Source organism: Anser cygnoides, chromosome 1 (assembly GCF_040182565.1).
Source record: "Anser cygnoides isolate HZ-2024a breed goose chromosome 1, Taihu_goose_T2T_genome, whole genome shotgun sequence".
NCBI lineage: Eukaryota > Metazoa > Chordata > Aves > Anseriformes > Anatidae > Anser > Anser cygnoides.
In genome coordinates this window covers 193,806,392-193,831,254 of record NC_089873.1, presented here as the reverse complement: position 1 = coordinate 193,831,254, position 24,863 = coordinate 193,806,392, and the positions used below count along the sequence as shown (strand labels likewise).

Genomic DNA, 24,863 nt, shown 5'->3' with positions numbered 1-24,863 from the left:
CATGCTCTTCACCTGAAAGAGTTAAAAAGGCAAACTTTCTCTTCAAGTTGATGGAACTGAAGAAATTATATTAGGCATGGATGTATATTGTTCATCAGAATAGGAAAATTCCTGTTGCATTTTGTCTTTCCACTGAATTGTGTTTGTTTTACTACAGTTACTTCTAGAAGAATCCATAAATTCAAGTGCTATATGCCAGCAAGTTAGTGATTTTGTGGAACTGATCTGGGCAGAAGCTCTTGGCCACCTGGATAGCCTACTATTTGAATCAGTAAAAAACATAAGTCTAAATGATGTAAGTTAATTCTTATTACTCCATGAGGACCCATACATAAACGCTATTATAAGTATTTTTTTCCCCAGCAAACAAGAATGTTCTGTTTCAGATTGGAATTGGTAATTACATCGGGTAACCATATTTCAGTCAGACATTCTCATGTATTAGAAAAAATAGTTTTAATTATAGTCCATGTCTGTATTATCAGATGACACATATAATTAACATATGGCATCTCATGAAGGCCTTTGGATATTACAACTGTTATTGAAAGAAATTGCCTATCCATCCCTCTGTTAACTGTATGGTTCATTTAATCCTTTTTTTTTCCACATACCTCAGTGGTTTTGCTTTCCTTCCTAAACAGTTAGGAGGCTAACATTTATTCATGTGATTTAAGTTTGTATAATTTAAGTCATGGCTGCTTGACAGCAGTTTTTTTTCATCTCTGTTAGTACTGGAGGAAAAAATATTTGGAGATTATGTTGGTTTTAAATTGGAAGAGCTTTGCTGGTAGAAGTTCCCTAATTCTAGAATGACTTTGCCCTGATCTTTATACATAAGACACTTTTGATTCTCTTCAATTGATTTATAGTAGGAGAATATTTCTTTCACTTTTTGATATGGAAGTATACATTCATGTAGGTTGTGATGAGTAAGTGGTATATTAGTGATGCTTTATACATTTACTCAGAGACAGTAGTGAGTGCATTTCATAAATCAGCAAAGGCAAAAGAAATTCTGTTTGTTGTAGATGTTTTCTATGAGGTGCAGTTGTTTCAATATCAAGATTCCTACCATATTTTGGGTAGGTGAAATTTGACAAATAGTTGATAGTTTGATAAATAATGTTCGATCATTGGTAGTTTTTGAAAAAGCTGAATCATAAACCTAAAAGACGCAATGATTTGTAAGAAAATGCTAAAACTGTTTTCACTACCTTTTCCCACTTCTAATTAGTTTGCCAGAGAAATAGCATTTGTGTAGAAAGAAAAAATCTCCGGATATTTGAAACAAAGAAGTGGGTTGCTGTTCAGTTAGATTAACTTTCCATTTTTTTTCTGAAGGCCTTTGTGAGACTGAGACCAGCCTTGGGTCAATATTGAACTGAAGTAAGACTTTGTTATGCAGCCTCTAATGTCAGCATTTTACTAGCTGTTGCCTATGGCTCATGTAAATTAAAGGGTACTTTGCCTTTTTCCTCCTGCCCCAAGAATATAAAATAACATAGAGCATTCTGTAAAAAATTTCCACGTGAGAATTAATATGCAGACACAAGCAAATATATAGATTATCTGTCTAGAGAAACTGTCTAAAATGACTCATTACTTTCTTTTGATCAGTAGGTTGCATTTTATAAATAGTATTTCTACTCTGTTTTATGTATTTTAGGATAAACTAATGCAGTTAGAAATTTAGTAAGAAATTTATTATCATCTAATATGTGTAGTTATTTCATCAATGTATTAAAGCTAACAATGTGAGTCAATGTATGTTAAGTATCATTACCTTTCAATCTGATTCATATTCTGTTTTATTTCAGAGGGGTTATTTTACTGCCTCTTAGCTCCTCCAAGGTACTTAGCAAGTAGCCCAGTATAAGGGTAGAATAATGTCTGACTTCTAAAAACCATTTTCATAGCTGAGATGTAAGTACATTTTTGGTGGATATTGCATTAACAAAGAGTTCAAGTTTTATTTCAACATGGAATCAAATTATCCATTTTCAGTATTTGTTGCTTTGCGTTCTACCAGTAATTTTGCAATGGCTTTCAGCTTAATAATCTCTTCTCTTAAAGGTGAGCAAAGCAGAAGGTATTTTGCTCCAGGTAAAGAATGGACTGGCTGAGGGAGCTGGTGAGGCAGCGCTACAAGAGATGATGATGGAATTCTATGAACTTATACGTCACAAAACTGAAATAGACTATAAAGTTTCCAAAAAGCTGTTATCTAGAAAACAGGACCTGTGTCAGGTAACTTTTCCAAACTGATAGTGAGCCCAAATCTGCAATGTGCTACACAAATTTTGAACACGCTCGGTAGATAAATTGACAGTCACAGACTGTCAGTTTAAAAAAAGTAACTTGCTGGAATCTTTTGAATAAAGTAATGCTCATGGGGGGTACTGAATGTGTTGAAGAGGAGGATCAATTGCCATCCAGATGGTGACAGGGTTTCCACTGCAGTTATTGTTATGATGGCATCTTCAGCTGGATTAAATGAGACACATGAAACTGATGTTATCATCCTGCTGACTCTGGCAACTGCTTCAGCATACACATAGTCAGTTTCTTTTGACTATCATAAACTACATACAAAATACTTCTAAACTATTTTAACTATGTACAAAGACTGTTCTTCATGACCTTTCCTTTTCCACGTATGCAGGAACAGTTTCAAAAGATGATTTAAAATTATCTGTCTATTGGTCTGTTCCTACATCTACAGCACAAACTGCTCAGGGGACTTCCCTGGACTGCAAATAGCATCTATCAGTTGGTCTAAGCACAGCAGCCCTGCCTAGGGGAATCTCCAAGGATCCCCATCTCGTCTCCCCCTCACAGTTTCTGCATTTAGTCACTTCCTTCATTTTTAAGTTGTGTAGCAGTTCAGTCAGGCAGGAATTTAGTTACTCTGCCAGGAGAACTGATGACGAGGTGTGCTGAGTGTGCACACAGATGCAGCCCTTGCATCCAGCAGCTGTCAGAGAGCAGCAAGGGCAGGTGACCGGGGCTAGGGGTGAAAGTGAGCAAGGCCAGAGCAGTCACTGCACTGACAGGGAAGTACTGCAGTACCCAGTTAGGAGCAGAGCAGCAGATAGTGACGGCTGGTGACAGTTAACGGGGTCAGACAACGGTCCAGATTGCCCCCTCATCATGAGCTTGTCCAGCTGGTCAAAGGTCAAACTGGGAACTCAAGTCCACAGGATCTGAGTCAGAACCAAGGACATACAAGGCTGGATGTAGACATGTCTGCAACATAGCTCAGCCAAGAAACCAAGGGCAAAAGCCTTAGCGTAAAGACATCTCTTGAGTGGAGAAGGGGTAGGACTCCACCGAGTCTTCCCACAGCTCTCTTTCAGGCCCCACAGCTTCACTGTCAAAGCTGGCTCTAATCTCAAGCAGCCAGAGTTTCAGGAGAGGTGAGAGGTGAGGCACTCAGGGCCCTGACAACTACATCATACTTGTAAATATAGAGCAAACTCAAATTTTCTCCTTGTATTACAATTATAATGTAAATTCCATAGATTCTGCCAGAGATACTTCTTGGCTTTGGCAAAGGGTATACAGAAGTCAGTCCTCTGTAAGTCACAAAAAATAAAGGGGGAGAGGTAGAGAGAAGGTGGCTCTCTATCGTTCTAAAAGAATAATAATAGCACTTTTAACCTTGGAAGCCGTCTGCTATCAAAAAACTACTATGTCTTATAAAGTTTTCCCATGACTCAGTGAAGTTTAGCATTACATATTTTTTTTAAGTTAGATGTCCTTTCTCTTGATCTGAGAAAAGTACATGGATGCCTTGTGCTATCACCCTGACTGGACAGGGGCATCAGGGACAATATGATAAGATTCTAGTAAGTCAGGATTGCCTCAAAAGCAAAATCAAAATGGTATCCAAGCACAAATACTGGTCCCTGGAGCTGTTATGAGCAGGCTCGATGCAAAGCTTGATTTGAAGTTGTACAGAAACAATTTATCACCTGCGTACCTTTTTTCTTCTGTTTTGTTTTCATGGGATTCTACAGCTGTTTGCTCATGTTCCACTTCTTATCTAGCGAGTGGAAATGTTCTTTTCCATATTCTTTTTGTTGTTGCTGCACTGTCACTTTATCTAATTTAGTCTTTTTTGTGTGGTTTCTTAATTAAAATGTAACAAGTATTCATAAATTTCTGTCTTTTATTTTCCAGCTCATCCGAGACATGCTTAATATACAAGAAACGAATATGTCATGCCCAAACCCAACATCTTTGGCCAAATACAAGGCCCTGAGGTGCAAGATTGAAGCTGTTGATCCAATGAGTGATGAATTTCTCAATGTTGCACAGCAAGTGTTAAAAAACAATTACAAGTGAGTGTTTAACGGTTGCGCAATGATTGTAGTAACATGCAAGGTATGGTGCACAAAATGCCTCTAAAAAGGACTGAATTATTAGGTTCTGTTACTATGCAGTGTCAAACTAATGGGATTGCAGAGCAGGCATATTTGCCATAACCTATACTAGAACCAATTAAAGTAAATTCAGAAAACTGAAAGTGAGAATATTGTTAATTTTTTCCCCTTTTTAAATTGTGAAATGCTGTCTATATATATAGGAGCTATTTAAAGAAGATATATGGCTTTTAGGCTTGTTCATTCTGTTTTGCTATATTTATTTCCAGGTATTTTATAGAATACAGGGAAAGTGAACATCAAAATAAAACTTGGGGGGTTGCTGAGAAAAACAAATATTTCTTTCTGTGTGTTATTAGAATAAATATGATGGAGTAGATGGGAAGCAGGGGTGGACTACCTGGTCATCTTTTTATTATCTACAGAACTTGATGTCCCTTTTCAGGTAGCTTTCAGTAGTATGAAAAACATGTATTTCTGGGAATTTATTCTGTGGATTTGAATAATCAATTTCTAGAACGACATTCTCTTTAAATTTACTTCTCCATGTTTACCCATTTTTAAAATTCATTAGTTAATCAAAAAACACAGGGTACCCAATCAGAAGCCAATGTCAAGAACATTAAATAGAATAATAGGCAAGTCCACCACTAAACCCTGTCCCTAAGAGCCACATCCACATGGCTCTTAAATACCTCCAGGGATGGTGACTCCACCACCTCCCTGGGCAGCCCATTCCAGTGCCTAACCACCCTTTCCAAGAAGAAATCCTTCCTGATACCCAATCTAAACCTCCCTTGGTGCAACTTGGGGCCATTGCCTCGTGTCCTATCGCTTGTCACCTGAGAAAAGAGATCAATGTCCTCCTTGTTGCAATCTTCTTTCAGGCAGTTATAGAGAGAGCAAGTCACTTCAAGTTTTTTACTGAGTAAATGTAGTGTTTAGCAGCTCAGGCCCTTGCTAAGGCCTAAACCCTAGCAACTACTGGTTACTAAGCAGTTGTACCCAAATACGAATTGCTCAAATATGGAAGGAGCACTGTGCTCAAACATGGAACCTTCTGTTGGTTTTTGGCAAAGTTCAGTACTTGTGAGTACTTGACATTTTGTCTAAATGAAGTCATTTAAAATTAATAGAAAGAGTTTTATGTGACTCAATTCCACCTTACAGTTCTTTGAGACAGAACCAATTAAGTAAGCCTTTTGGAAATTAGCTGTTATGTGAATACACAGGACTGCTCTTTCTGGATCACAGTTATCAGATTTAGGGCCTATAAACTAACTCATAGGCTCAATGATCATCTAACTAGTTACAAGCATGGGATTGTTCACCCAAAATTTTGTCTCTAATACAACAGATAACAAAGCATAATTACATTCCAAGAATTAGAGATCATTTAGTCCCTTTCAGTTTCTGCATTTGCAACCTTAGTTTTTTAACTAAAAGCAATCTCAAAAAAAATTTCAACTGCAGTAGAAGCATGCTAAAGGCTCAGGGCTCAAGTTCTCTCAAAAAAAATTAAAGTTCATATAGCACGTTTATAAATTAGGATGTAATGTGTCTGTAATCCTCAACACAAGAAGCCATACTGTTTGAGTAAAGCATTCAAAAATACAAAAGAAACTACGTCTTATTTACCAATATTGTTTTAGCATTTAGGAACTCAAGACTGGATGAAGTTTATTAAATCTTAAAAGCATGAAGCTTTGACTTGTAAGCAAAGGTTTGATTTGCTTTTACTTTCCAAGTGTACTGCCTACTTTATTTATCTAAATTTAAAATTGCGATCCCTAAGTCCTCTACTTAGTTGTTTTGTAAATCCTAAGGTTCCTCACTGTGTGACAGCCAGGAATCCTGGAATCCTAATATTATCTTCTGAGTATTTCTTAAGGCATCACTACCTTGCCACTCTTGAGCAACCCAGTTCTTAGTCCAGGCTCTGTCATCTGAGGAAGCATGTTCCAAAGACATGTACATAGCAGACTGGTAAAGCAGAGGGAAGGTGGTGAGCACACTGTTTCCTACTTGGACCTCTATACAAGTAGCTAAATAAAGCATTCAGCTAGCAAGAAAAATGGAAAGAAGTCTGAATCTGTTGCTTAGTGTAATCACAAGAGAAGGACATGAATCCCGCTGTGTGCTCTGCCCAGTAACTACTGTATGTAAAATGCATAAATCTTTCTGGAGGTGGGATTGCAACCCAAGTTTTCCTCCTCTCAAGTGTGTTTCTTAATTGGGAAGTTCAAGTTGCTACATTCAGATAGCCTGAATATTCTAAGATGTTTATGGTTCAGCCAAGATGGTGAGTTATCTGAGTATTTGCAGTAGGAGAATTTTTAGTACAAGATAGATTTGGCAATATCTTCTATAATACCAGACTCTGCACTGCATAGAGTTATATGGGGTTTATACATCACATCTTTGAATTTAGGTTCCAAAATATCAAATGAGATATTTCATAAAGTCAGATGAAATTCACATATTTTATTTCTTCCTAAGTGTCTAAATGAATCTTGAACTTAGTCATAGGTTTTAAATATCTCTGCTGTTTTCAGTAATTGCAGTTATCTTATTTTTCTCTTATTGCTGTTAACTTATTTTTTTGCCTCCCAAATTGCCAACCAAAACCAAAGATTGAATGTTACTTTGAGATTTACTACAAGGCTTTATCTCTTAGCAGTAGATCATTCTTAAACAAATTTTCTGAGTCAAAGATCGTTTCAAATTTCTTGCAGTGACTGTCCAGTGAGAATTTTACAGGTGTATAGTGTTGGCAGAGTAAGTGAAACAGCAGAATTTCTGGGCAGTCTCGGAAATATTCGATCCTTATTCCATGCATCATCTGTGCGCAATTTCATGGGAATTCTTTCCAGGTAAAAATTTACATTCCCCTTTTTTTGTGACATTGGGTTAGGTTTAATTATCTGTAATTAAATATATTTTGATTTGTAAAAATGCTTTTTTTTTGTGAAACTCTTTTACATTATGTTTAACCTAATTTTTACTTTAACATTTATATAACCATTCATATGCTCCTACAGAACCCTGGAAGGGAAATCATTCTTTTGTAATGATAAATGTGATTACTTTCCAGCTGGATTAGCATTGTGATGGAGCTATTTGGTTATGATGAGGAGGACTGTAGTTTAAATCCAGATGAAAGATGACAAAATGGAGAGAGTAGGAGAGTAATGGCTGTGTGGATAATTTATGCTGTTTTAGGAAAGAATTCCATTGATGATGTCCTCCTTCCAGTCCTTGTCTTCCTGTCCACTTCCACATTATTTACCAATGACCACTTTATCTGAAATAATTTTAGATGATCATAATTTCCTGGAATAATGGAATATCTAGTTTTATGACAATTCTACGGATTCACTCAGGCATAGTAATGAGTCTGGGAAATGTGTTGCTTTTCTGCTGAATGAAAAAAGCAAACAGTCTTCATAGCTTATGTAGTCAATGTCTTGGTGATTCATATGACTTTGGGATTTATTTTTTGATGAATAGACTTTATTTGCCTTGAGTCTCTATGTGTAGTTTTTGTAAAGTGTATTTTGATTTAATCCTCTGTAGTTCATAATTGCATAACGTGTATTAGCCCACATACTTTGTGCAAAAGTATTTTGAACTTCATTCATTGTGTGACTTATTTTTTCTCTAGAGGACTCCTCTTGCCAAAAGTGGTTGTTGAAGATCATGGCCTGGAAAGAACTGACATTGGAAATCTGGGAAGTGGCATTTACTTCAGTGATTCTGTTAGGTCTGAATAATGGCAATATCTTTTGATATTATCCTTTGTGTTTTCTTTTTACTTTGCAAATTAAGTAGATATATGTTTAATACTCTTAAGGTAACGTAATTATTATTTCTTTCATGTTCATCTGTTCAAAAGTATTTGTGTATCCTTAAACTCCTAGGAGCTTTACTTTAAAATCAATTTTAATAAAATGTGCGTGATCTTTTTTTACATATAGTGCCAGTATTAAGTATTCTTCACCCAGTGAAATGGATGGAACCCGACTCCTTGCAGTTTGTGATGTGGCACTTGGATCCTGCTTAGATTTGTATGAACGAGATTTTTCATTAAATGATGCACCATCAGGTTATAACAGTGTACATGGTGTCCGTAAGACAGCAGACATCTCTTCAGACTTTGAGGTACTGATCCTGCAGTGTTGGGCACTTGAAAAGACACCAACTTTGGGATTTATTTATACCAGTGATAGATAACAGAATTAGTATAACCTGTATGTTTCAGTTCAGACACTAAATCACTAGACTGTAATGCATAAAATCACTTTTGTCTGTTTTACAGCCTGAAAAGTGCATATAAAACATCAAAGGCTCTAAGTGACTATTTGTTAGGAGATTTAAAATTTCTGCAAGAAAACAATACTTAAAAGAAATATGTTAGCATTCTTTTTTATTATAACTGAATCATCCTATAGATATCTGATCTATGACATTGAAATTGCTATTTGGAAGTGCTGTTCTGCTTTGTATGGAATAAGAAATCAGTACCATGGAAGTTTCACTGTTTTGGAATAGAATCCAACTGATAAAATCCCTGTCCTTAAAGGTTGGTACTCAAAGACAAGGTTGATAGCCTTACTGGCACACAAACAGATGAAGTTACTGGCTAGATGTTCACCAAATTTTTTTACTTCTTTTTGTTCTTAGTTATTCTGAAGAATGATTGTGCATTACAGTGAAGAAGAAATATAAGCAGTGTAGAGAAAGCAAACATAACAGAGATGTAAATGGTAGCGATAAAGAGAGATTAGGGGAGTGAAAAAAAAAAAAGGTCATATTTTTAGTATTTATCAAAAGTGATGTCATTTAGGCTCATTTCTTAATAAATCTGCATTTTTTAAATATTACCTACAGCTTTGTTTTTATTGTAAAATACCTTTCTTTGCTTCTTCAGGATGATGAATTTGTTGTGTACAAAACTGCACAGGTTAAAATTAGATATGTTGTTAAGTTTTGCCTTCCTGAAGATCAAATAAAACCATTTCAGCCTGGAACTGGGGTGGAACTGGAGCAAGATAACAGTGAGCCAGAGTCACGATGTCATGTACAGGATGACAGTAAGAAATATTTTCTGTTTGTGCTTTTGGCTTGCTTTCAAAGTTCCCTAAATATTTATCAGAACGCTTTTTAGAGTTCTTGTATGCAGCTAGCTTATTAAAAAATCATTTGTAGTTTATTTGTGGATGTTACCAAATTAGTTATGTGGCATCCATATAGCATCTGTTTAACAGATTTCCTGTAAGCCTAATTACCAATGGTAGTTGGAACTCCTCCTGTCACAGTGTGTTTCAAGAGAAGCACAAGAAGCACTTTTGCATAAATCATGAGATGGTCTTTTAATAATTCAAATGCAAGGTTTTAAACAAAGACCTTGTAAGACCTTGAAGACTTATCATGAGCTGGTGATGAGCTGGTGACAGCCTACAGCTCAGTAGTGCAACACAAGTATTCTTAACAAAAGTGAGGATTGCTTTTAATTTGTGTGTTCTGAGTTGCAGAAGTAAACATGGGTCATTGTTATAGGATTAGTTGCAAACTTGCTTCCCAAATGTGCATTTCAAAAAATATTTTTAATTTAAAAATATTATTTCGTAAACTCTTTGTTTAGGCTATGCGTTACCGAGTGCAAATATTTCAAATACAGTAAAAACTGGTCTTCAAGACAGACTGGGAAATCCTGTTCCTTTGGAAGGCTTTCATATTAAGGCAAGGATAATAGACTTCGTAGCACAGGTAAAGTATGCTATTTATCGTCCCTTCCCGTAAGTCAGCCCTGAAAAATTATTTTGGTTGTTAAATAGTCTTTTAATCATTAGAAAGAAAAAATCAATCTCTAAATGAAGGAAAACTCTGAAACTGAGTGAAAAGTTTTTATTTTTAGAGGTGTATAGTCAAACAAGTGCCAAATGCTCTTTGGTCAGCAAAAGGTTTGCCTGTATTTTTCATTCTGTTTCTGTTGATGTGTAATCAAGTCAGCACTGCAGAGAAACTTACTGCAGTAGCGTATGCATTCTGTTCCCTTGTAAAGACCTTCGTGGTGATCTGTTTGCCAGCTGAATTATAAACCAGTGAGAAATACCTAGGATGATTAAAGATTTCTGGAAATGTATTTGTGTGTTTTGTTTCTAACTTTGGTTAGACAACCTAAATTCGCTGTTGCAAGTAAAATCAGTACAAAAGAACTTGCTATTCTAGCTTGAAAATTAGCTATTTAAATTTGGCCAAAATTAGCTAATAAAAGTTAGCCAAGCAGACTAAATTTTTTGTGTGTTTGTTTAGTATATATGCCCTAAGAACACATCCTGTCAAGACACAGGATTTTTTTCTGTCCCGGGGCATAATTCCACAATCTCATTCCCCCTGCAACTGAGTCCTGTCTGGGGCAGTCTTGGTCATGCAAAAGCTATGGTTCTGCTGGGTTCTGTTGTGTGTGTCTCTCTGCACAAACATCTGTATCCAGGGGTGTCCAGTGCTGAAGTAATTTCATAAGAGCAATTCATATTTTTATTTGTTGCTGAAGTCCTAAAAAAAGAAAGCAGGGCAAAAATGGGAGAGTAAAGGGATTGAAGAATTGTTGTCAGATGAGTCTGTGCTTAAACTGTTCTGACACTCAGAACTGTTGTCTGATCAGTCTGATCCTTTTGAACAACTGTTCTTCTCATGAGGGATCGTCTTTATTTTTTGGTTTGGTTTCCTATGGAATGAATTACTGTACAGTAGCATCTGTGCTATGACCCAGTCCACCAAAGCAGAAAGCAGTTTATAAAGCAGAGCTACAGAGCATAAACCAGAAATGATGCGATGGCAAGGGACAAGAAGAACGGCAGCAAAGGCGAGTGAGGAATTCCTGGGGTTTTGTTAGGATGCATGGGAAGTAAACAGAAGAGCAAATGTGAAAAGAAAGATGCAATCTGCTACCTCAGAGGCAGAAATACTGTCAGTAGAAAATAGATGCTACACATACAGACTTATACAAACATCCCTTTCGGTATATCATAATATTAAATAAAACTTTTTTATTAGTTTTGTTTATTCTTGCTTTTTGTTTAGACATTACTGGCTTGAAACTATTAAAGACCTATTGCAGTGGTTACAACTTTTGCAGGTAATAGCTTGACAGCTCCAGCTCTGCATAAAGTAACCTTTGTAAGGTCATGGATTACTCTTCTTCTGGAAGAGATTTGATTAATAATTTAGAGAGTAAAAATTCCACAGCTCCTTGCATTTTTGTGAGATATTTATTTGCCAAGCACTGGTGAATGTTATACCTTCATTTCTAATATACAAATAAATCATCAGGTTGTGGCATACATATTGACATTTTGCAGCGCAAAGCAGTTATGCTGTTACACTTACAGTATTGATGGTTTAATCACATTTTAATGTTATGGAGCTATAAAAAAAAATGTTCATTTCAGGTAGTAATGTTTCAGACCTACACCAATCAAAACAGTAGTCCGATTGAAGCTAAATATGTTTTTCCTTTGGATGATAAAGCTGCTGTTTGTGGATTTGAAGCTTTTATCAATGGAAAACACATCATTGGAAAGGTAAGATGTTACTGTACACTGCCTTTGATGTAGGTCCTTCAGTGTCAAGATTTGAAAGCACTTATTTAGTAATAAAGCGTACAACACCAAAATTAATTTTGTTTTCTCTCAAGTTCTTTGTTGTTACCACTTGACTGTCATGTGGTAACGTCATGTAAGAGAATACTGTGTTCTGTATATAGAGATGAAAGTGTTCTGTTTATAGAGATGAAAACACTTATTTTGTGTTTTATTTACTTATTTTTCATAGGTTAAAGAAAAGAAACAAGCACATAGAGAATATCGTAAAGCTGTCAGTCAGGGCGATGGAGCTTATCTAATGGACCAAGATGCACCGGTACGTTGAACAGCATGGTTTCATAACCTATTTGAAAATTTTGCATTTGTCAGATTACAGATAGATTATCTGGGCATGCGTGAATATTCCCATCAGAATATTTGCTCAGTCGTGTCTTTGTTGGGAAGAACTTATTTGGACCATACATTTGATCCTTTTTGAAAACTGCTATTATTTCTTCAAGTATGTTCCATAGCTTATATAAAACAGATATTTCTCTTTTAGGAGCTTACACTTTTAAAGAAATCACAGCGCTTTTTTTGCCTTTTTTTTTTTTTAATAAAAGATTGATTTATTTAGTTATTACTGATCAGTTTTGCCCAGAAATCTTGAAGAGCTATTAAAAGGTTAATATTTCTTGTCTTAGCATCATTTTTCCTTATACTTCTCAAAAAGCAAGTAGTATTTTCTGTGTTAGCATTTAGATTCATTGTGCTGAACCACCAATTCAATTATTGTTTTGGAAAACATGAGCTTCAACAATATCATTAAATCTAGTCTCTTTTTTTAGGATATTTTTGTAATAAGTGTTGGGAATTTATCTCCAAACTCTACAGTTCTGATCAAAATCACCTATATCACTGAACTGAGTTGTCAGAACGGTTGTATCACTTTTCATATGCCTGCTTCTGTATCACCATGGCAACAGGACAAAGCACTGAAAGAAAATACGCAGGTTTGTTAAAATGCAATCTTAAAATAGCATCTTCTTTTGAAGCACGGATTTTGTACCTAGGGGATTGCAGTTACACAAGAGAGTTCAGTAAGATCATGATTATCTTCTGTTTAATTTCTTCTCTTTTTATTAAAAGATAATTGTGCTTATCATTCTTGTCATAACAGGATTGTTAAAAAGCAGTGTGAACACAAGCTTAGGAATGCCATGACAAGTAGAAAGCCTGTAATATCTCCGAGGATTTATTTACTATTGCAGTACTTGAAAAGTTGACTTGAGTTGAAACATGTTTAAGCTAGATCTCATATTTTGAGTTATCTGCTGTTCCTGTGTTGCTGTTCCTCCTTTGGCTTGCAGGAAAGTAGGCATTGTTTATATCCATGATGAAACAGCAGCTGAGCATCTGCTGAACCCTGCTATTACCCTTCTCTGCCTCCTTTGACCAGGTTTCCCATCTGTTTCTTTGGATCTCCCTGATGGCTCAGGAATTGTTCAGGTGGGAGGGGAGGTCATCTCTGTTTAAATGCTGGCAAACAGCCAAAGGTGGTCCTAGTGGTCCTACTCCCTGTGAGATTATATAGCTGTGTCGTATGTCTGACCGTTCAACAGTCATGCCTTCTGCTTCAGAGCTGTATTATACTGAGTTCTGAAGTTCATTGTGTTTTTGGGAGAGAAGCATATGCAGGCTCATCTGAATTTTAGCTGCAGTGATGCTCAGATGACAAAGCCATATGAATGAATGAAGTAAACAGGGTTCCAGACAATCATATCTTAGTGATAGAATAAGAGAAAGGAGCTCCAGCTGGATAGAAGTGTCAGGGATTACATACAAATACTTCTTAACTGGTGCAGTATAAGATTTTTTTTTCTTTTGTAGGATGCAATAAAGAAGGTTTGTGTTAGACAAATAAAAACACTGAAGAAGTAAGTTGCTTTCATTAATACTATAATTTGATTTATTATCAATACTTTTAAATCATTTAGTTAAGACATCTGCATTTAATGTTTTTCTGTTTACATGGAATATTTGTATTACCAAGAGACTAGTTTAATTTCTTGTTTCATTCTAATCTGTCATCCTTAGATAGGTGCTATCATAAATATTTCCTTTTGTTTCAGAAACATTTCTGTTACTAAGGTTTATACATAAATTCCCAAGTCACAAAATTTAATGAGCCTACGTGATCTTCATATTTGCAGTCTCATTGCACTTAACGTTTTAGCCTTTCTTTGCACTTGTATTTTAAATTAAAAAATAAAATTATCTGAAACAACGATGTTGCTGGTAAAGTAAGACTTCTTGGAAACAGAATGTTTTAACTTTATTCCCGGTAATGTTTCTGCATGTGGCTGTTCTCAACTGGAATCGCAAGGCATGTAGGTAGCAGTAGCAGTAAATGTGTCAAAACTTACGTTATTCAGGGAATTGAATTTTCCGTATTAAAAACAAATGAAAAGTGTTTTTCATGAGCATGTCCTCTGTTCTAGCTGCAAAGCTGGCACAAAGCCACATCTGTTGTAATTTTCTCAAATTGTATTTAATCCTGAAGTAGTGCTCCATACTGTTACCTTGCTTTTATTCAGTACAGTTACTGTTGGTTAGTAGAAATATTGTACTGATCAACTGAAGATTTGGTGCTATTTCTGGCATATGCATATCAGAAATAAATTCACATGTTCATATAATACACATCCAGTTGTTAAAAACATATTTAAAATTATAATACAATTTAATTTTAATGTGAAGGGACAACTCAACTAGAAAATGTGAATAAAAATTGGGAAACGTTTAAGAATAGTTACTGTGTGAGGATGGAGGTCAGGTATTATTAACTCACTTTCCAGCATCATGTCCTAGAGACAGCAACGCAAAGATATCTGAGTTAGCTGCAAACATTCATATAATGCTTAATAATATATTAATTTTTCCTTGCTTCGGTCTGGTTCTGCCGCTGCTCTGGGACTGTGCATACCTATTGCATATTTTATCCACAAGCATCTTAAAGATAATGGAGATGTGATTGTAAATAGAAAATAATTGCTCATATACTGTGCAGAGGATACACAGATTCATGGTGCATTCAATAATATTGAGGTTAGGACTCAGAGTGGTCAATGATAGTTTTTAAAAGAAGCAATTTACCAAAATGTAAGACTGACCAATGGAAGGGTACGCATAAAGGAAACGTTTGCAGCCCTACACACCTACATTTTAGGAGATGATATCCTGGAATGTAGTAACTACCAATAACCCAGGCTTGTGGTGAGTCAGCAACCTGGAGTGAATAACCATTGTGATAGTGTGGCAAAAATGGCTAATTCAATCCCAAGATACACAAACCGGTAAGTAGTGAAGAGAGAAGATAACCTTATTTTATGAGACAAGATTGGCTGAAATTGGCAAAATGCAATCTGAAGACCTTAAAAAAACAGTGGGGACAGAGACAGAAACTTTTCTAAATAGTTTAGTATTCTCCACTTTCATCTAGTGAGCTTAAAAGGTCAGGAAACATAGCTTGTTCTTGTGGAGATGTCATTGCATGCAGATTAATCATCGTCTTCCCTGGACCACCATTCGTTTCTGTTCTCTATTTTCAGTGGATTCTCCTTGGATATGTCTATTGAGATGCCCTATAGCATTGAACGCCTATATAGTTGGACACACAAACTTAAAATAAAGGTAAACTAATTTCAAAATAACTTAAAATAAGGCGCCTGCCGTAGCAGTTCTGCTGTGTATTTAAAAAGGAACTTTAATCCTAGGAAATGTGTGTTGTATATCGAGTGGCTTTGTGCGGTATTCCTTCTGCACACTGGTAGCTTCTCTGTTTTTCTCAGATAAAGATGTTGTGCTTGAATCCTTTTTGTTTTGTTTGTTTTCATATTTTAAAACACATTTAGGAAAGTGAATGATATTTTAAAGAATATAATATGTACACAGCAACTGCACCTTTTAAATTTTATATAATCTTTCTAGAAAAGACTTTTGGTACTACCCCTATTAACTGTGCTGTCATCATTCCCCATCCTCACGAATGACAACTTTATTTTGTACTAGTAAAAAACATTCACTGAGCTGTTATTAAACAAATATTTAAATGCCTATTTTTTCCCCTGCTAGAAAACAGAGTGCAAGGCTGTAATTAAGACTGTGAAAAACAGCTGCTTGGACAGCAGTGGCTTTGGTCTAGATATATGGATTTCTCAAGCCTATCTACCCCGAATGTGGGTAGAGAAGCATCCCAACCAAAGGAGTGAGGTATGGCATAACTGTTACACAGTTCATGAGGTAATACTGAATATGCTAAAACATAACAAACAGAAACAGTTTGGTTTCGATGGGTAGAAGATGAAGAACAATTTCACACGATAGGCAGTATTCAATTTAATCTCTCTATTAAGCTGAGTATTCTCCAAAAATGAGTTTTCAGTTCCATAAAATCTTGTTGATTTTGTTTTATCCTTTGCCTTGTAATAGACTGAAGGTGGAGGCACAATTTCAACACAGTGTCCAATCATATTTCTGTTAAAATACTTTTTTTCTAACTGTTGTGCTCCTGTTTGTATTTCACAGAAATGTGACTACACTGTTTGATGCAGATGTTACGTTTACAGAAGTGGAAGTGAACAAATAAGTTGTGGCTGAGGCTGGAACTAAGTAGCTTCAGAGTCATGCAGTCTGTATTCTAACTAAAAATTAAATAACATTTTAAATCATTAAATTTGTAATAAGTTTGTAATACTATTTACAACTCACACACAAATATTTATATAACCCAGCAGTGTTTTATCTTAAGGCACCTGGCCTTCTTAGAAGATCTTGCATTCTGGTGTAGTTACTACTGTTGCAGTGACTATTTTCAAAGGCATTTACATCTCATATTTTTCACTAACAAGTGAAAAAGACATAGAAAGCAGTTCAAACACTCTGGATCACTTACAAACAGAATCTGGCTGTGTCAGAAGAGCTCATTATTACAACTGGAAAACATTAATAAAAGGTTGAATAGGAAAGAAAAGAACAGTTCAACCTCTTCTTACCTTCATACACTCCTTGCCTGAGAAATGCGTTTAGAACTTAAGAGCATATCTTAAAAGATGTGATTCCAGTTTATTAGAAACTGTTTCATCCTCCTCCATTTTTTGTGACCACAGCTGTTCTTTTCTGGTATAAAAGTGAAGTCTGTGGCACTTTTAGCTATTTTCAGATGCTTTTTTTTTTTTTTAATAAGGCAAAATGCTGCAGAGGTGAAATGTAAAGTCTTGGTATTACCAATCTGTCAATCCAATGCTGAAATTGAGTAAAACGAGTAAAATGACAGATTAGATTGTTTTCTTTTTGACAATGATGTCTCCTATTTTTCTTCTTTTAATCAGAATTGTTTAGTTTAAAAGGATTAGTTTAGGAACATTTGTTTCACGGCTTCAATAATACAGATATTCCCCTGAGGAATGGAAAAAGAAAGAAATTTCTGTTTGTGCTTCCAGACTGCAAACCTTTGTGTGCTATTGGAAACACTTTCACTCCTTCCAGCATTTCATTGCTCCACTTTTGAAAGCCTTTGTGTTTTATAGCATCTCTGTTCATAGCAAGGACAATATGCATTTCTCTGCTTTGCAGATATATATATATATATAATTCTACTCCTTCTAACAAACTGATGGTGGCAGTGATGATTATGAAAAATATCATCTGTGATTTTTTTAACTTTGAGAAGAGAATCCAATGCTGTTTGCTGGAGAGTAAATCAGATAAAAACATTGAACATCAAAATCCCTTTTTCAGTTGTTCATGTGAGGCTTAAGTTATATGTAAAGGATAGAGAAGTTGCACTTCTCACTAAATAAGAGTAAATGAAATATATTAACTCAAACTTTCAAATATGGCTATATTCTGCTCTCATTCCATAATGAGAAAAATGGAGATGCTTGGGTACACTTCTAATGCAATAGCATTTATTCACTGCACTGATTTTGTTTGTGTGTCTGTAGGCTTGCATGCTCGTATTCCAACCAGAGTTTGAAGCAGCGTTTGATGAAGAGCAGCTGTCCAGTGAAATTATTATTTTATTAGATTGCTCAAATTCCATGGCAGGTTCAATGTTACGGGAAGCAAAGCAGATTGCTTTACACGCTTTGAAACAACTTGGTTTCAGACAAAATGTGAATGTAGTCAAATTTGGCACAAGTGAGTTTCTCTGTTTCCTTTATAACTGTGAGCCACCTTTTACCTTCTTGCCATGACTTAATAACTTTATATGCATCATTGTTATCAGACCAGCTTAACACACTGAATTGCAACTTGGAATGTGTAGCAGTATGGCATATTTCTACTCTGATATTCTAGTCATAAAACTTAAACTTGTGTTTCCACAGTGTTGCCCCATGCTAAATATTTTAATGCTCCTAATATCAATGTTTGTTCACAGATTTCACAGAATTTTCCCCATTTTCAAAGGACATCTTAAAGGATCTGGCATCACTGACCGAGTTTATTACAGTAAGTAAATCAGTTTGTTTGTATTCTAAAGAATGTTTCTTTAAAAGGAATGTTTATCTTTGCAGAAGTTATCCAACTTTTCATCTTGTTTTCTTTTTCTTTAAGCCAGCTTCTAAGATATTTTTTTTATGATTTAGACTATTTGAAACCTATTTTCCCTAGTAACAAGCACAACCACATCTGAATATTAATTCCTGTTCAGTTTAAAGTGATTGCTTAAGTTGTTATTTTGAAGCTAAGTAGATATAAGTGTAAGAACATTTTTTCAATGTTTCCTCCTAAATTTGTCTTTCGGAGTTCATGCCTCTCATTGCCCTGCTCACAGCATAAGAGAGGAAATTATTTCCTTCACAAAATCACAGAATCACAGGAATGGCTGAGGTAGGAAGGGACCTCTGGAGGTCACCTGGTCCTAACCCCTGCTCAAGCAGGAACACCCAGAGCAGGCTGCTCAGGACCACGTCCAGGCGGCTTTTGGAGACTTCCAAGGAAGAGACTCCACAGCTTCTCTGGGCAACCTGTGCCAGGGCTCCCTCACCTGCACAATAAAGAAGTGCTTCCAGATGTTTAGACTTCCTTCTGGAAATCTGTAATTTGTAAGTGAAGCCAGCATTTAGGCCAAAGGAATTTTAGTGACAAGAAAAAAATACTTTTGGGTGATTATTTGCTGTTTCTCACCTCTTAAGGATCAGAGGATATCCAACAAAATGATAAATCAGTGGATTTATAAGGAAAACTAAACAGAATCATAGAATCATAGAATGGCTTGGTTTAGAAATGACCTTACAGATCATCTAATTCCAACCCCCCTGCAATAGGCAGGGATGCCACCCACTGAATGAGGTTGCCCAGGGTCCCATCTAACCTGTCCTTGAACATCTCCATGAATGGGGCATCCACAGCTTCTCTGGGCAACTTGCCTCAGCACCCTCTGAGTAAAGAATCTAATCCAAATCTTCCCTCTTTTAGTTTAAACCCATTCCCCCTTGTCCTACCGCTATCTGTCCACGTATAAAGTCACTCGAAAAACAGCATAATACACAGTGGAACTCCTTGTCACACTTGCTGTTGAGGGTAAACTGTAGTTCAGTTCAGAAAGTGGCTTAAACAAATTAAAAGATGGAGCTGTAAATAGCTCTTAGATGCAATAGTCTGGATTAAAACTGTTCAGGACGTCCCCAAACCACTGATAACTGAAAGCTCTGAAGAGTTTATAATTTTTCTTATATATCTTGCCTATGCATTGTTTTGCATAACCCAGAGAAAATACAGTGTGATATGAACCTTAAACTCCATCTCTAATCATAATTATGGAAGAGCAGGAACAAAATAAAATTTAAGAATAATCATTTATATTTGGGAACCAGAAGAACTGTATACTAAATAATAAATTCTGCATTATATGTTATTTTGAAAAAGGTAAATTAAGTTCAAACTAAAATTGTAATACTTTACTTTTCAGTCAGCTACTGCAACATTGGGAAACACTGATCTGTGGAAGACCTTACGTTACTTAAGTTTGCTATTTCCTTCTCAAGGACACCGAAACCTCCTTCTTATATCTGATGGACACATTCAGAATGAGAGTGTGACATTCCAGATTGTGAAAGATAATGTCTACCATACAAGGTTATTTACATGTGGTGTTGGGTAAGTACAAAGTTAACCAGCAATTTTATTTTAAGTGACTGATAATTAATTTGAAATGAGAGGTGAATAATCTGAGAACTGTCAGATGTTTGAGTGTACTGTCTTAAATATATATATGAGTTTAGATTAAATGCAGAAATGTTTGTAAGGAACTTCAATGATAAGATACCTACAATAAACTTAATTCTGTGCGCAGGTAGCCTTACCTATTCATATCTTTCTTCATTACAACAACTACTATCTAAGAATATAAATGGGAAATATGAGAGTTAACACTTTAAAACTTTGCATTTCATGTCTTAGTAAAGTCTCATTTTGAGAGTGGGATCTCAATTTAACATTAGTTGTATAATTTCATGATTTAATTTTCATCTGGTTTGTAAGGTAATGACTTAAAGACAATGAAAGCACTAGGTTCCCAAACCTGTGGTACATTTCACTACTGGAATGTAACCTACTTCAAAATGATGTGAAAATAAACCTCCTCAACCCAAAACCAGCCTCTGCCTTTCACTAGGCAAAACAGGGAGTAATTACTCCAGCAGTCAGCTTTCTTGCTGAACAGCCAAATTCATGCTTCCTCTTCTCAGATGGAGACGGCAGACAGGAAGGATGATTTCTCTTACTACCTAGCCAGAGTGGGGGAGCAGGAGCAACTGCTACCACTGTGACTCAGCACAGATCTGTCACAGCGATGGCAATACTAGAGAGAATGAAGTTTGGGAACATCTGGTATATACCCTGGTATATGGCTGGCTATAAGATGCCACCTGTGTTAAAAAGAGTTCTTAGCAATCACAGGAACAAGCAAAACCTCACTGAAATTTGTTGTAATTTAGTTTGACTGTACAGTAATAACAAACTGGAAAGACGTGACTGAAATGACTTTAAAAAGACAGTTACATGTTTCAGGTTGCCAGGCTTAAATGGGAAGGAGTCAAAGAGTGTTAGCCCCTTTCTGTATCCTGGGAAGGCTGGCAAGGACACATCAAAATAAAGACCAGTGGTGAGAGTCATGTTCTTCTAGAATGTTTTTAATGATAACTTCAACAGGGCTCTATCAATGTTTCCTGGTTGGGAGCTGCAGGCCTTCTCCCAGCACTGCACGAGCACACCCCTCAGGCCATGTACCAAACATCCCAGTGCTCTTCCAGTGTAATCCTTTGCATCAATACACAACAAACAACAAATGGTGTGTGCCCACTAACATGCTGACATCCTTTCCAATGTATTTGCAGTCATGTTGTGTTCATGTTCAGCATACTTTACATTCATATTATTGCTATGACAGAACTTGTCGTAGGGACAGATTGTTTTACTGCTGATAGTCTGAGAGGGCATGGCTTTTAATAGTTCCTCTAGGCCTATAACACTAATGGCTGACATTAATGTATAACAGTCTACTTTCAGGAGGCAGGATCTGTTTAATATGTTCCATTGGTAAAGTAATAATTGGGAAAGAGGTGTAAAAGAGAACCTCACTCTTTGGTTCATACTTTTGTGTAGACGGAGTGTTTTCTAGAGGGCTGAATTAATAGAGAGTACTACATGAGTTTTATCTGTGATAATTCTTTGCAGGTAAATGAAAAAAAATCAGAGTCATAGAATGGTTTGGGCTGGAAGGGACCATAAAGATTATCTAGTTCCAACTATCCTGCCATGGGCAGAGAAACCTCCCACTAGATCAGGTTGAAAAAATATTTTTAAATAGTGCAAGGTTTGTACTTTACAGAGTTGTATAAGATAGCAAATCTGTAAAAAGACTTTTAAAAGGGCAGTAAACCTTTTTAATTTCAAGATGTTATGTGTTCTTGTTACAAAATACAACCGTACTGTTTAATTTTGCCTGGAGGGGATTTGATGAGGATTCGCAAGATTTCTCTAAGACAGCGGTATGGTCCTGTTGAGGAGTGAATCTGCTATTGTCTGACAAAGATTCGCGAGAGAGTGTGCTGTTTCTCACCCACGAGAATTCTCATCTGCTTAATTGTTCTTCTGTAATCCTCTAGAAGCTCTCATTTGTCTGTATACTTATGATAGCTTCATAGTAGTCAGACCATTAGCCTGCTGTTCTATCAGGCTAGTAAGTGTTACCATATTGGTTATATCCATGTTGTCTAGAAAGTGACATTCGCTGTAGTATGACTGTGCCCATGCTACACAGCTCTGCTGAGACTGAGGTTAATTACTTCAAGATTAGCATCATTTTGATCAGCCTTACTGGTGTTGGGATATAAGTTAATTTCTCCGCAGAGCCCTGCACTAGGACACATAAAAGCTCATAAACCATGTAATTTTCTCAAATGTTATTGGGAAATCTGTAACGCAGCATCATTTTCATTGGCTCAGTTGCTTTCAGTTGGTCTATACCCTGAGAAAGGGGTGAAATTTAAAAAAATCAAATTTACCAACTTTGCAGTACTAATTAAAATCAAGATATTTAAAAAATGGTATCAGTTGTAGAAATGGTGTCAGGTGACTTAATGATTTAATTCAATAATTACATGAAGGATTTTTTATGTTATTAGTTCCACAGCAAATCGTCACATGCTGAGGTCTTTGTCCCAGTATGGTGCTGGAGCGTTTGAGTATTTTGACCCAAAATCAAAGTATAACTGGGAGACAAAGGTACGCTTACAAATCCTTAATATACTCAGTATGTGATCACTGCCTGACCTATCGATATCTGATATTGATTCATTCAGATTGGTCACTTAATGTGTAAAATAAACCAAGGAAACCAAGACTTATTTTAGTTTTTCTATTCTTTTTGAGAGAGGTCTCTACTTTTTTTGGCAATTGCAATAACACTGACTTGGAAAAAGTTTATGAAGTGTCAAACTATTTAAATAATTCTCCCTGAATGGAAAACCAGAGTTTTGCTTCTATCCTAGATGTCACAGGCCATCTACAACCTCCTCCTTGCCGTAGTGTTGAGGCCTGTAGCAACTGCATTCTGTAACTTTGGTCTGTTGGTGCTTCTGTAAATTTCAGGCAACATAGGACCCCATGTGCAGTGTGCTTCTGGGTTTCCCAGTAGTTATGTTCCTACAGGTCTATGCTGTGCCTTGAATCTGGTCCCTCCTGACGCAGAGATAGCAGAGAAGGGGCTGCAGCATGGCTAATAGCTGGCATGTTTTTGTCTGGGGGAAAGAATGAAGATCTGTCCTCTGGCTATTCTGGCTGTCATTTGAAGGGTGCAAAATTATCCTGAGCAGACCACGGAGATCTGCAGAACTGTTCACACATCTCAGAGTTCACACATAGGAGGTGCTGTGTCTAGCAGGCCATATTCCCTAGCCTTTTTGGCAACCCTGATGAATGGAAACTTTATTCTCAAATCTCATCTTTCACTTAAAAGAAATCTCATTATTCCCAAAGCTGGTACAGTAATGGCTGAGCGATTATCCTTTGACTCATTTGTACCAGTATGTGGAAAAAGTTTTACAAGTATGTGGCTTTAGTTGTATCAGAAAAAAAAATAAAAATAAATAAAAAAAAAAAAGGAAATTAGGTCCATTCACATGGCAAGTATGGGTATTGGTTTTTTTGTTTATTATTATTATTATATTATATATATTATATATTATATTATATTATATATATTATATATATATTGTGTTTTCTCTTAAAAGCCTAGAAGGAAACAGAGCTAATTTGTTTTCTATCTTTACACAGATACAGAGACAGGTGTCCAGAATATTTTCTCCAGGATGCAGTTCTGTTTCTATTAAATGGCAACAGTTTAATATAAATGAACCAGAGCCAATGCAGGCTCCTGCTCAAATACAGTCTTTATTTACCAGTGAGAGGCTTCTTGTCTACGGATTTGTCCCTCACTGTACTCAGGTAAAGACTGGGATATACACTTAATACTGGATAGAAATTCACATGTAAAAAGATTGCAAAGGTCCTATTGTATTTTATTATATTAATTTTGTATTATATATCCTTTATGCAGCATATAAGTAGCTTCATTTTTACTGCTAAATGTAATTAAATTACTATTTAAATGCCATTATTAGTCTTCCCAATAAGAAGTAGAGAGGAAAAGATTACCGTGTTTAATGTGCATGTCATTATACTTTAATAAAAACAAGATTTCTTTATTTGCGAGTGTCCCCTTGTTGTAAGGGGAAATGTTTTTAAACACAGACATGCAGAGAGTCACAGATTTGAGTTACATTCAGAACATGGAACAGCATGCATATGTGCAAGTAACACAGTACAAGACAAAGAAAACTTTTTTTTTTTTTTTTCCCTTTTAGGCCACCTTAAGAGCAATAATAAATGACAAAGAACTACAAACTGTGGTGTCAACTACTGAATTACAGAAGACAACAGGAACAGTGAGTTTGGCCAACATTGCGTGCACATATAGTGAGAGAAGCTGCTTTAAACAGCAACATGCTGCTTTGGGCTCTTTTGAATGAATTAAAACCCCCTGTTTTCAGTTCTTGCACTATTATTTTTGCTTCTGACGTTTTAACAGACTCTGTGCTTTTTAGCACAAAACTTGGACTTCTCAGAACTGAAAGTGCTGCTTCTTATTCCAGCAACTTCTTTGAGCTCTAGCTTTGTCCCTGCATTTGCTCTTCTTCTTCAGGTGACTTGCATAAAGGAGCTGCTGCAGCGTTCTCTTTCAAGTTGTAAATTGTTACTATGTGGAGAATCTTGTCATGAGTCTTTCATTATAGAAACTTGTAGATATTAAAGTGTTACTAGC

The 24,863-nt window shown here is 36.1% G+C and overlaps 1 protein-coding gene across 5 annotated transcripts in view; it reads left to right on the top strand.

The window, feature by feature from the left end:
* Positions 1–24,863, top strand: part of PARP4 (poly(ADP-ribose) polymerase family member 4) — a 49,996-nt gene that overhangs the window by 12,931 nt on the left and 12,202 nt on the right. For all 5 annotated transcript variants that reach the window (XM_048047059.2, XM_013188232.3, XM_066989793.1 and 2 more), the window contains 20 exons: positions 158–295; positions 2,077–2,250; positions 4,186–4,346; positions 7,124–7,261; positions 8,053–8,151; positions 8,366–8,549; positions 9,319–9,481; positions 10,033–10,157; positions 11,843–11,974; positions 12,225–12,311; positions 12,823–12,987; positions 13,865–13,911; positions 15,586–15,667; positions 16,109–16,246; positions 17,980–18,175; positions 18,417–18,487; positions 19,950–20,137; positions 22,666–22,765; positions 23,816–23,986; positions 24,406–24,486. In XM_048047059.2, the coding sequence (XP_047903016.2) occupies positions 158–295; positions 2,077–2,250; positions 4,186–4,346; positions 7,124–7,261; positions 8,053–8,151; positions 8,366–8,549; positions 9,319–9,481; positions 10,033–10,157; positions 11,843–11,974; positions 12,225–12,311; positions 12,823–12,987; positions 13,865–13,911; positions 15,586–15,667; positions 16,109–16,246; positions 17,980–18,175; positions 18,417–18,487; positions 19,950–20,137; positions 22,666–22,765; positions 23,816–23,986; positions 24,406–24,486 (2,640 nt within the window). The remainder of the gene's footprint in view (positions 1–157; positions 296–2,076; positions 2,251–4,185; positions 4,347–7,123; positions 7,262–8,052; positions 8,152–8,365; positions 8,550–9,318; positions 9,482–10,032; positions 10,158–11,842; positions 11,975–12,224; positions 12,312–12,822; positions 12,988–13,864; positions 13,912–15,585; positions 15,668–16,108; positions 16,247–17,979; positions 18,176–18,416; positions 18,488–19,949; positions 20,138–22,665; positions 22,766–23,815; positions 23,987–24,405; positions 24,487–24,863) is intronic.